At 44.1% G+C, this 12,379-nt stretch overlaps 1 protein-coding gene across 1 annotated transcript; it reads left to right on the top strand.

Annotated features, from left to right (window-relative positions):
- Positions 1-7,518: 7,518 nt before the first annotated feature.
- Positions 7,519-11,220, top strand: LOC118397729 (chromobox protein homolog 2-like). Its single transcript, XM_035792629.2, has 5 exons — positions 7,519-7,645; positions 7,731-7,774; positions 8,446-8,511; positions 8,822-8,891; positions 9,129-11,220. The coding sequence occupies exons 1-5, from the start codon at positions 7,580-7,582 to the stop codon at positions 10,758-10,760; spliced, it is 1,878 nt and encodes a 625-aa protein (XP_035648522.1). The 5' UTR covers positions 7,519-7,579; the 3' UTR covers positions 10,761-11,220.
- The last annotated feature ends 1,159 nt before the right edge of the window (positions 11,221-12,379 follow it).

Here is a 12,379-nt window from a genome sequence, read left to right on the forward strand (position 1 = left end):
TGGGTTAAATGCGGAAGACACATTTCAGTTGAATGCATTCAGTTGTACAACTGACTAGATATCCCCTTTCCCTTAATAATCTGGATAAGCCTTTGAAGCTTTGCCCATGCACGATTTCTGTCAGCATGTTCCGGTGGCTCAAAATGCCTCTGCAAAGCCACTTTCACGCTGTTTCAAGCCTTCTTTGAATCTTGAGGTAAAGTACAACAAAATCTCCAAGCATTTCCCCTCAGCAACAGCCTGAGAATTGAAACGATCTACCGCGGGCCATCCATTCACTTGCGCTGCTAACTCAAATTGTTCAATCCAAACAATCCATTCGCCTTCTTTCCCCTCGAAAGATTCTGGCATGAACACCGGACAGTCAATCTGCCTGTCCATGGCACCTGGGTGATCCACCACCAGCTGTCGGTCAGTCAGTGGTTGTTAATTGATGTTCCCAGGTTGTTTGACTTCTCCATCCATTTTCCCACGCAGCTAACCAGCTAAAGTTAGCCAAGCTTGCGAGTTGATGTTAGCTAGTTGACGTGCTGATCCCACCGCTGTCACCAATTTGTAACGAATCTGTAAGGCCAACAAAACTCGCATGTTGTTTGTTGACTAGCGTAAACAGTCTAGGACACTGATTTCCCATGGAATAATGAAATTGTATTTTATTTGAATGAATAGACAGTTCACACCAAGCCTTCCCAAAAACTCTCCCTCAATATGCCTTCCGCATCCTAACATAGAGCAACTAATTTGCATAATGTGTGTGATAGGCTGAGAGACTTTTGACTGTATAAAACATTACACTATGAATCCATCCAATTCTAAAATGCACAGACATTTAGAAACAAAGCATCCACATTTCAAGGACATACCAGAGATGACCGACCAAACAAAAATGCTGCACAATAATTTCACAGACGAGAGTTTACTGAAAGATTCTTACTCTCATTTTTTTTTTAAGTTGGTCATGCCCTCAGGCGTGGATGCTTGCCAAAAGGTTTTAGGCCCAACTACTGCTACAAAGATCAGTGAAATCCCACTTTCCAATGACAGTGTCATATGTAGAATCCAGGATTTGGCAGATGAATTTGAATCACATGCAGGTTTTAGGCAGAGCCTGCACAACAAATGTTTTTTTTGTAATCCAATTAGATGAGCCGACTGACATTTCAATTGCCTACTTCTTGTATATAATCGCTACATATATGAAGAATTTTGAGTTGAGTTGCCTCAACTGCAGATGAAATATTCCGTATTCTGAACGAGTGCATAATGGAACATGGATTACGATGGGACCGTTGTATCGGGGTCTGTAGGCCTACCGATGAGACTGCTGCTCAACCAGGTTCCCTCTAATTATTTTCAGCACTGAGCAAATTTCAGATCTGCTGAGTGCAAACTTGAAAGTTGTAGAAATTCAGTGCAACTTCCAGCGTGCATTTACTGTGAACACGGAGGCTATACCCGCTTTAAATTAGTTTTAACAGTGGCCATGTAGGTTACTGTGGCTATTTGATCATAATGTAGGCCTACCAGAGTAGCCTATCATCATAAACAATGGAGAACATGCATCCCATAACATTTTAACATGGTTCTTCTTTATTTATACTATTTTCTACATTGTAGAATAATACTGAAGACATCAAAACTATGACATAACACATATTGAATCATGTAGTAACCAGAAAAAGGTTAAACAATATATTTTATATTTGAGATTCTTCAAAGTAGCATTGACAGCTTTGCACACTCTTGGTATTCTCTCAACCAGCTTCACCTGCAATGCTTTTCCAACAGTCTTGAAAGAGTTACCACATTGTTGGCTGCTTTTTCCTTCACTCTGCTGTCTGACTCAGCCCAAACCATCTCAATTTGGTTGAGGTCAGGGGATTGTGGAGACCAGGTCATCTGATGCAGCACTCCATCACTCTCCTTCTTGATCAAATAGCCCTTACACAACCTGGAGGTGTGTTGGGTCATTGTCCTTTTGAAAAACAAATTATAGTCCCACCAAGTGCAAACCAGATGGGATGGCATATCACTGCAGAATGCTGTAGTAGCCATGCTGGTTAAGTGTGCCTTGAACTCTAAATAAATCACAGACAGTGTAACCAACAAAGCACCCCCACACCATAACACCACCACCTCCATGCTTTACAGTGGGAAATATACACACCGTTCACCCACACCGTGTCTCACTAAGACACGGCAAATGGAACCAAAAATCTCCAATTTAGACTCCAGACCAAAGGACACATTTCCACTGGTCTAATGTCCATTGCTCGTGTTTCTTGGCCCAAGCAAGTCTCTTCATCTTATTGGTGTCCTTTTAGCAATGGTTTCTTTGCAGCAATTTGACCCTGAAGGCCTGATTTGCAGTCTTCTCTGAACAGTTGATATTGATATGTGTCTTACTTGAACTCTGTGAAGCATTTATTTGGGCTGCAATTTCTGAGGCTGGTAACTCCTCTGCAGCAGAGGTAAGTCTGGATCTTCTGTTCCTGTGGCGGTCCTCATGAGAGCCAGTTTCATCATAGCGCTTGATGGTTTTTGCAACTGCACTCGAATAAACTTTCAAAGCTCTTGAAATGTTCTGTATTGACTGACCTTCACGTGTTAAAGTAATGATGGACTGTTGTTTCTCTTTGCTTAATTGAGCTGTTCTTGCCATAATATGGACTTGGTATTTTACCAAATAGGGCTATAACTGTATACCCCCTTACCTTGTCACAACACAACTGATTGGCTCAAATGCATTAAGAAGGAAATACATTTAATCCACGATCACGTGGATTGGGATATGTTCCGCATTGCGTCAAACAACAACATTGACTAATACGCTGATTCGTGGAGCGAGTTCATAAGCAAGTGCATTGGTGATGTCGTACCCACAGCAACTATTGAAACATTCCTAAACCAGAAACCGTGGATTGCGCGGAACTGAAAGCGCGAACCACTGCTTTTAACCAGAGCAAGGTGACCGGAAACATGACCGAACACAAACAGTGTAGCTATTCCCTCCGCAAGGCAATCAAACAAGCTAAGCATCAGTATAGAGACAAAGTAGAGTCGCAATTCCACGGATCAGACATGAGAGATGTGGCAGGGTCTACAGTCAATCACGGACTACAAAAAGAAAACCAGCCCCGTCGCGGACCAGGATGTCTTGCTCCCAGACAGACTAAACAACTTCTTTGCTCGCTTTTAGGACAATACAGTGCCACTGACACGGCCCTCTACCAAAACCTGAGGGACTCTCCTTCACTGCAGCAGACGTGAGTAAAACATTTAAACGTGTTAACCCTCACAAGGCTGCAGGCCCAGACGGCATCCCCAGCCGCGTCCTCAGAGCATGCGCAGACCAGCTGGCTGGTGTGTTTACGGACATATTCAATCAATCCTTATCCCAGTCTGCTATTACCACATGCTTCAAGTGGGCCACCATTGTTCCTGTTCCCAAGAAAACTAAGGAAACTGAGCTAAACGACTATCGCCCCGTTGCACTCACTTCCGTCATCATGAAGTGCTTTGAGAGACTAGTCAAGGACCATATCACCTCCACCCTACCTGACACCCTAGACCCACTCCAATTTGCTTACCGCCCAAATAGGTCCACAGACGACGCAACCACACTGCACACGGCCCTAACCCATCTGGACAAGAGGAATACCTATGTGAGAATGCTGTTCATCGACTACAGCTCAGCATTTAACACCATAGTACCCTCCAAACTCGTCATCAACCTCGAGACCCTGGGTCTCGACCACGCCCTGTGCAACTGGGTACTGGACTACCGGACGGGCCGCACCCAGGTGGTGAGGGTAGGTAACAACATCTCCACCTCGCTGATCCTCAACACTGGGGCCCCACAAGGGTGCGTTCTGAGCCCTCTCCTGTACTCCCTGTTCACCCATGACTGTGTGGCCATGCACGCCTTCAACTCAATCATCAAGTTTGCAGACGACACTACAGTGGTAGGCTTGATCACCAACAATGACGAGACGGCCTACAGGGAGGAGGTGAGGGCCCTCGGAGTGTGGTGTCAGGACAATAACCTCACACTCAATGTCAACAAAACAAAGGAGATGGTTGTGGACTTCAGGAAAGAGCAGAGGGAGCACCCCCCTATCCACATCGATGGGACAGTAGTGGAGAGGGTAGAAAAATGTAAGTTCCTCGGCGTACACATCACGGACAAACTGAATTGGTCCACCCACACAGACAGCGTGGTGAAGAAGGTGCAGCAGCGCCTCTTCAACCTCAGGAGGCTGAAGAAATTTGGCTCGTCACCAAAAGCACTAACAAACATTTACAGATGCACAATCGAGAGCATCCTGTCGGGCTGTATCACTGCCTGGTACGGCAGCTGCTCCGCCCACAACCGTAAGGCTCTCCAGAGGGTAGTGAGGTCTGAACAATGCATCACTGGGGGCAAACTACATGCCCTCCAGGACACCTACACCACCTGATGTCACAGGAAGGCCATAAAGATCATCAAGGAAAACAACCACCCGAGCCCACTGCCTGTTCACCCCGCTATCATCCAGAAGGCGAGATCAGTACAGGTGCATCAAAGCTGGGACCGAGAGACTGAAAAACAGCTTCTATCTCAAGGCCATCAGACTGTTAAACAGCCACCACTTACATTGATTGAGTGGCTGCTGCCATATATGTAAAAAAAATGCATCACTCGCCACTTTAAACAATTACACTTAAATATAATGTTTACATACCCTACATTACTCATCTCATATGTATATACTGTACTCTATACCACCTACTGCATCTTGAGATCTTTATGTAATACATGTATCACTAGCCACTTTAAACAATGCCACTTAATATAATGTGTACATACCCTACATTTACTCATCTCATATGTATATACTGTACTCGATCCCATCTACTGCATCTTGCCTATGCCGTTTTGTACCATCACTCATTCATATATCTTTATGTACATATTCTTCATCCCTTTACACTTGTGTGTATAAGGTAGCTGTTGTGAAATTGTTAGGTTAGATTACTCGTTGGTTATTACTGCATTGTCAGAACTAGAAGCACAAGTATTTCACTACACTCGCATTAACATCTGCTAACCATGTGTATGTGACACATAAAATTAGATTTGAAATTCCACAAATTGACTTTAAGAAGGCGCACCTGTGAATTGAAATGCATTCCAGGTGACTACCCCATGAAGCTGGTTGAGAGAATGCCAAGAGTGTGCAAAGCTGTCATCAAGACAAAGGGTGGGTATTTGAAGAATCTCAAGTATAAAATATATTTAGATTTGTTTAACACTGTTTGGGTTACTACATGATCCCATATGTGTTATTTCATAGTTTTGATGTCATCATTATTATTCTACAATGTAGAAAATAGTAAAAAATAAAATGAAAAACCATTAATGAGTAGGTGTTCTAAAACTTTTGACTGGTAGTGTATAAACAGGGGTACCGGTGCCGAGTCAATGTGCTCTGTTGTGGTATTAAAAAAATATTCTGCTTGTCTCCAGTCATCTAAAATGACAGACATGCGTGAAATGTGTTTACAACACACTTTTTTCTCCTACTGCAAATAAGATGATAGATTAATGCAGTACTTTTATTATAATGGATATATTTTCATCCTTATCTAAGGTGGTCTGTGAATCCGCCACCGTCTGTCTACTTTGCCATGTAATGCTTACAAAACAAATAACAGTATCTAATATTGCATATCTAATGCTCTGGTCTGTCCTAGGAGTGAGGGTAAATGGTAGGCATGTTTTCTACGATCCAATTTGTTTTAAATATTATTTTGGGTGGAGGGGAGGGTGAATTTGTTTTTTTCAAGCTTTCAGGGTGTGTCAGGTTAAAATACATTTTACTGAAGTAAGGGCCATTCATTTTCATTTCAGAGAGATACGATTTTCTGCAGGTATCCCTCATTATAAATCATGTACAAGCCCCTACAGTGCATTCTGATACTATTCAGACCCCTTGACTTTTTTCACATTTTGTTACATTACAGCCTTATTCTAAAATTGATTAAATAAATAAAAATCCTCATCAATCTACACACAATACCCCATAATGACAAAGCGAAAACAGGTTAGACATGTTTGCAAATGTATAAAAAAAGATACCATAAGTAATATAAGTATTCAGACCCTTTGCTATGAGACTCGAAATTGAGCGCAGGTGCATTCTGTTTACATTGATCATAATTGAGATGTTTCTACAATTTGATTGGATTCCACCTGTGGTAAATTCAATTGATTAGACATGATTTGGAAAGGCACACACCTATCTATATAAGGTCCCACAGTTGACATTGTATGTCAGAGCAAAAACCAAGCCATGAGGTCGAAGGAATTGTCTGTATAGCTCCAAAACAGGATTGTGTTGAGGCACAGATCTGGGGAAGGGGACAAAACTATTTCTGCAGCATTGAAGGTCCACAAGAACACAGTGACCTCCATCATTCTTAAATAGAAGAAGTTTGGAACCACCAAGACTCTTCCTAGAGCAGGCCGCACGGTCAAACTGAGCAATCTTGAGAGAAGGGACTTGGTCAGGGAGGTGACCAAGAACCCGATGGTCACTCTGACACAGCTCCAGAGTTCCTCTGTGGAGATGGGAGAACTTTCCAGAAGGACAACCATCTCTGCAGCACTCCATCAATCAGGACTTTATTGTAGAGTGGCCAGACGGAAGCCACTCCTCAGTAAAAGGCACCTGACAGCCCGCTTGAAGTTTGCCAAAAGGCACCTAAAGGACTCTCAGAGCTCAGAATGGGTAGAAGGTCACCTTCCAACAGGACAACGACCCTAAGCACATAGCCAAGATGACCAGGAGTGGCTTCGGGACAAGTCTCTGAATGTCCTTGAGTGGCCCAGCCAGAGCCCGGACTTGAACGTGAGTGAACATCTCTGGAGAAACTTGAAAATAGCTGTGCAACGACCCTCCCCATCCAACTTAACATAGCTTGAGAGGATCTGCAGAGAAGAATGGGAGAAACTACCCAAATACAGGTGTGCCAAGCTTGTAGTGTCATACCAATCAAGACTCGAGGCTGTAATCACTGCCAAAGGTGCTTCAACAAAGTACTGAATAAAGGGTCTGAATTTTTTATTTGTAATAAATGTGCACACATTTCTAAAAAACTTTTTTTGCTTTGTCATTATGGTGTAATGTGTTGATTGATGAGGAGGAAAAAATAATTGAATCCATGTTAGAATAAGGCTGTAACGTAATAAATGTGGAAAAATTCAAGGGGTCTGAATACTTCCGAATGCACTGTAAATTACTCAAATGTAAATGTAATAACTGTGATCGCTGAAATAATATTTTGTCAATTTATAGATTTGTTTAGTAATAGCCTTTTATGGAATTTAGCATACCGGAACATATGTACTAATAAAGCAGTTAAAACGACTTTATGACAAAATATTTTGTAGCCAGTCATGTCCTCTAGAATAACATTTTTAAAGTGACGTATGAGAGGCAGAGGCACCGTGCAGAACTAAGGACGCCGCGGGAGGACAATCTTTTCTCCCTGTTCTGCTTTTCTCGTTAAAAAAAAAAGGAGAGGGGCTGTAGCTATGGAGGGGGTAACTGTAGGGCAGGTATTTGACGCCGAATGCATCCTCAACAAACGCCCAAGAAAGGTATGAAATAACGTATTTTATCATAATATGGAAACATTAGACCCTTTACAATTGTTTAACTCTTTCCCACTCTTATCATTTGCAGGGGAAGTTTGAGTATTTGGTGAAGTGGAGAGGGTGGTCGTCCAAGTGAGTAGCTATTTAGCAAGAAGCTGGCTGAGCTAAACAATGACAATGTAGCCCATGATCCCCCTGCGACCCCGTATTTATCTCATAGCTACGCTATATTTACATTCATATGATACTATTCCCGTCGCATGTGGTTTTGGATAGACTACAGGATGCATGGAAGAAAAATGATGGTGTTAGCCGTTTCGGAGTCTTGTTTTGTTTTCTTAAGCCCGAGCAGCTGATGATACGATGCCAAACCGGTATCTAGTAACGTGAGCAGGCATCCTCCTACTACCGTAGCGAACTCGAGCACCGGAATATGTGACGCCCACTATTTTCATGCACGGTGCTTGCGTCGTGATCGTTTACCAATAATATGGCTGAATGTAAATAGTTGAGCAAAGGCTCAAGTTTTAGCCATTTACATTTAGGCTAGCCGTGAACAGCTACCCTCTCAAGATTTTCATTGTTCAGACAATGTTCTTAATATTTTATTTAGATACAACGTCAATTAGGCCTATGTTTGTTTTTGATAGTAGCATCCTATGTGTGACATTGCATCTGATAAAGGAGATAGCAGACTAGAAACAAATGGGCAGAGATTTATGGGTGTGACATTTATAATTGCAATGTCTCTCTAGCTACTGTTCTGTAATAAACGGTTTTCTAATATGGGGTTTTCTTTACAGGCATAACAGTTGGGAGCCCGAAGAGAATATTCTGGACCCCAGATTAATGGCTGCCTTCCACAAGAGGTGTGTTATTAATATCATACTGGTTGATTTTTGACCAGAACATATTCATTCGTACTTATTGTAGAGCACTGTCCATGGTGTATTAGAGTTGCCCAGATCAAATGCATCCTTTGTTTCCTTCCTCCCATCCTTGAAGCTATCATTTATTTCTGACATAGACTAATTGGTGAAATAATTGAAATACAACCCTTGCTTCTGGTTATTTAGTTATTATATTAGTAGTGACTCCAAGTAAGGAAGGATGTATTTTTAAAGTAGCAGAACATTGGTAGTAACTGTTTCTGATGCCATGTGTGTGTACTTTCTACAGAGAACAAGAGAGGGAGCTACTGTTCGGTAAGAGAGGGAAGAGGCCAAGGGGGCGCCCACGGAAAATTCTGGTAATCAACACACTGTTGCTGCTATTCAATCGTATAAGATGTAGTCGTGACAACAAATGCAGTAAATTGACTTACTTTTGTCATCTTGATTATAATCTCTTCCCAATGATTGCTTTCATTACATTTCCAAACAACAATAGTAACATGAATCCATTTGTTTGTTTGGATGATGAAGATACAATCTGACGTCACATAATGCATGGCTACATTACAAACCATTCTGTCTAATTTCTTTAGGAACCAGAGCCAACTGAAACCAAATCCGACCGGTCCTCCTCAGCCTCTTCATCCGGCCTGTCCTCCTCTCCCTCCGCCTCTTCCTCAGAAGATGAAGACCACGGGAAGAAGGCCAAACCAGGTCCTCGGCGCCTCAACCTCCACCCTGTCCTCCAGACGAGGCCCCATATCGTGGTGGCCAATCAGGAGCCCGTCCGGAAAAAGCGCGGGAGGAAACCGCTGCTCCCCGAGCTGAGGGCTTTGAGACAGGCAAATACCCGGCTGCCCCTGCCTCCCCCTCCTCTTTCTCGCCACCACCAGGTCCTCAGGCCCCCCCGTGAGCCCCCCAAAGAGGAACCTCGGGGGGGGGTGAAGAAGCCTCTACAGCCGGCCAGTTTCACCTACACCAGCCTGAGCGCCAGCCGGGGCTCCAGAGATGAGACGGCACCCCAGCGGGCTGCTGGAGGGGCTTTCTTCCAGCCAGGGGCCTCCAAACCTGGGCTGCTGAACTCCATATGGTCGGGTCGCTCCATGTCGACCATCACCCCCTCCTCTCCATCCTCTTCTTCTCTCAGCAGACCTCCCCCACCTCACAGTAAGGGATTGTCAGATCTGAAGCGCTCCCTCTCTGTCTCCGACGCCGGCAACAGCAGTGGCCGAGCAGAAGGGCTTAAGGTGGTGTCCTCTGTAAAACCAGGGGTGTCTACATCAACATCACTTGGTCTCCACAGCTCCAAGACCTCCAGTGGGTTTGGTGGCTCTCCGGCGGCTTGTAGCCCAGCTCAACGCTCCCCAGCTGGGCAGAGGAGGCAGCAGGAGGGCCCTGGAAGTCAGGCGGTGGTGATGGTTCAGCAGCAGGGAGCCAAGCCCTCCTCCTCTCCACCTCCCTCAGCTAGAGATCGCATCAGTCAGGCCCTCAGCCTCCGAGCTCTCAACCTGCAGAGCGTCAACAAACGGGCGCCCGGCAATGGTCTACAGGGATACGGAACCTCTGGCATCACTGGAGTTGCAGTTTCAAGGTCGAGCCTGAGAAGCGGTGCCAGCCAGGCAGGAAAAGGAGCAGGAGGAATCATTAAAGAGATGCACACATCGTCTGAGCTAGACCAGAGCCTGGCGTCCGGAGGGTTAGGGGCAGGGATGCTGCGCTCTGGAAGCATTCCACAAGCCAGAGAGGAGAGGGGGGAGAGAGGGAAGACCACAGGTGCAGAGACTGAGAGAGAGATGGACAGCAAGGGGCCAAGGTGTGTAGGGAGCGGCAATGGAAGACTGGAGAGAGGGGGGAGTGTACAGAGAGGTGTGTCGGCCGGGGGAGGTGGATCAAGCCCGGCGAGAGAGGAGGACAGGAGGTCAGAACAGAGCCTTAACGAGCGGAACTCCCGGAGCATCGAGAACTCTCGGACCCTTAACGAGCTCAGCACAGGTGACTCAGATGACACCAGCAGCAGCGAATCAGAAGAGCCCGACTCCTCCCCTTATCCCAACAACAACGGGCCCCGCCTGGTCTCTATGGAGACAGAAATTGAGACGGACTGGCGGCCGGCACTTAGCCTTCTAGAACACGTGTTTGTCACGGACGTCACCGCCAACTTTGTCACAGTAACAGTGAAGGAGTCTCCAACCAGTGTGGGGTTCTTCAACGTCCGCAATCCCTAAAGCCTGTCCATGTACACTACTGTTCAAAAGTTTGTGGTCACTTAGAAATGTCCTTGTTTTTGAAAGAAAATCAACTTTTTTGTACATTAAAATAACATCAAATTGATCAGAAATACTGTGTAGACATTGTTAATGTTGTAAGTGACTATTGTATCTGAAAACGGCAGATTTTTTTAATGGAATATCTACGTATGTGTATCAGCAACCATCACTCCTGTGTTCCAATGGCACGTTATGTTAGCTAATCCAAGTTTATCATTTTAAAAGGCTAATTGATCACCTGAAAACCCTTTTGCAATTATGTTAGCACAGCTGAAAACTGTTGTCCTGAAAACTGAAGATCTTGTACAAAGCTTTGTACTACCCCCTTCACAGAACAGCGCAAATTGGCTCTAACCAGAATAGAAAGAAGAGTGGGAGGCCCCGGTGCACAATGTGAGCAAGAGGACAAGTGCATTAGAGTGTCTAGTTTGAGAAACAGAAGCCTCACAAGTCCTCAACTGGCAGCTTCATTAAATAGTACCCGCAAAACACCAGTCTCAACATCAACAGTGAAGAGGCGACTCCGGGATACTGGCCTTCTAGGCAGAGTTGCAGAGAAAAAGCCATATCTCTGTCCGTGTTCTTTTTCCCATCTTAATCTTTTATTTTTATTGGCCAGTCTGAGATATGGCTTTTCTTTGCAACTCTGCCTAGAAGGCCAGCATCCCGGGATCACCTCTTCACTGTTGACGTTGAGACAGGTGTTTTACGGGTACTATTTAAGGAAGCTGCCAGTTGAGGACTTGTTTCTCAAACTAGACACTCTAATGTACTTGTCCTCTTGCTCAGTTATGCACCGGGGCCTCCCACTCCTCTTTCTATACTGGTTAGTCAGTTTGCGCTGTTCTGTGAAGGGTTACACAGCGTTGTACGTTAAACAAAAGCTCTTTGTTTCTGGCGATGTTGAGTCTGTAATCAAACCCACAAATGCTGATGCTCCAGATACTCAACTAGTCTAAAGGCCAGTTTTATTGCTTTTTAATCAGCACAACCGTTTTCAGCTGTGCTAACATAATTGTAAAATGTTTTTCTAATGATCAATTAGCCTTTTAAAATGATAAACTTGGATTTGCTAACACAACGTGCCATTGGAACACAGGAGTGATGGTTTCTGATAATGGGCCTCTGTACACCTATGAGGATATTCCATAAACAATCTGCCGTTTCCAGCTACAATAGTCATTTAAAACATTAACAATGTCTACACTGTATTTTTGATCAATTTGAGTGTTATTTTAATAGACAAAAAAGTTGCTTTTCTTTCGAAAACAAGGACATTTCTAAGTGACCCCAAACTTTTGAACATGTACAGGATGCCCCTAGACACTGGCCATTGCCTCTCCTAATGGTTAAAGAGACATTACGCATTCAAATTACATTTTGACAGACATTTTCAGGCTTCTACAGTAGTCTAATGTTAAGGTAAAACAACGATAGCTGGATCTACACAACTTATGTCATGTGACGTAGTTTCATTAGAGTACTTTAGAGGTCTGAAAACAGCTGACACTTTTATTTATGAGTGAAATGTCCTCTTTTAAAGTAAGAATCTGGAGGGAGGTTAAACTCACTGAGCT

The sequence above is a fragment of the Oncorhynchus keta genome, chromosome 2 (genome assembly GCF_023373465.1).
Source record: "Oncorhynchus keta strain PuntledgeMale-10-30-2019 chromosome 2, Oket_V2, whole genome shotgun sequence".
Lineage (NCBI taxonomy): Eukaryota > Metazoa > Chordata > Actinopteri > Salmoniformes > Salmonidae > Oncorhynchus > Oncorhynchus keta.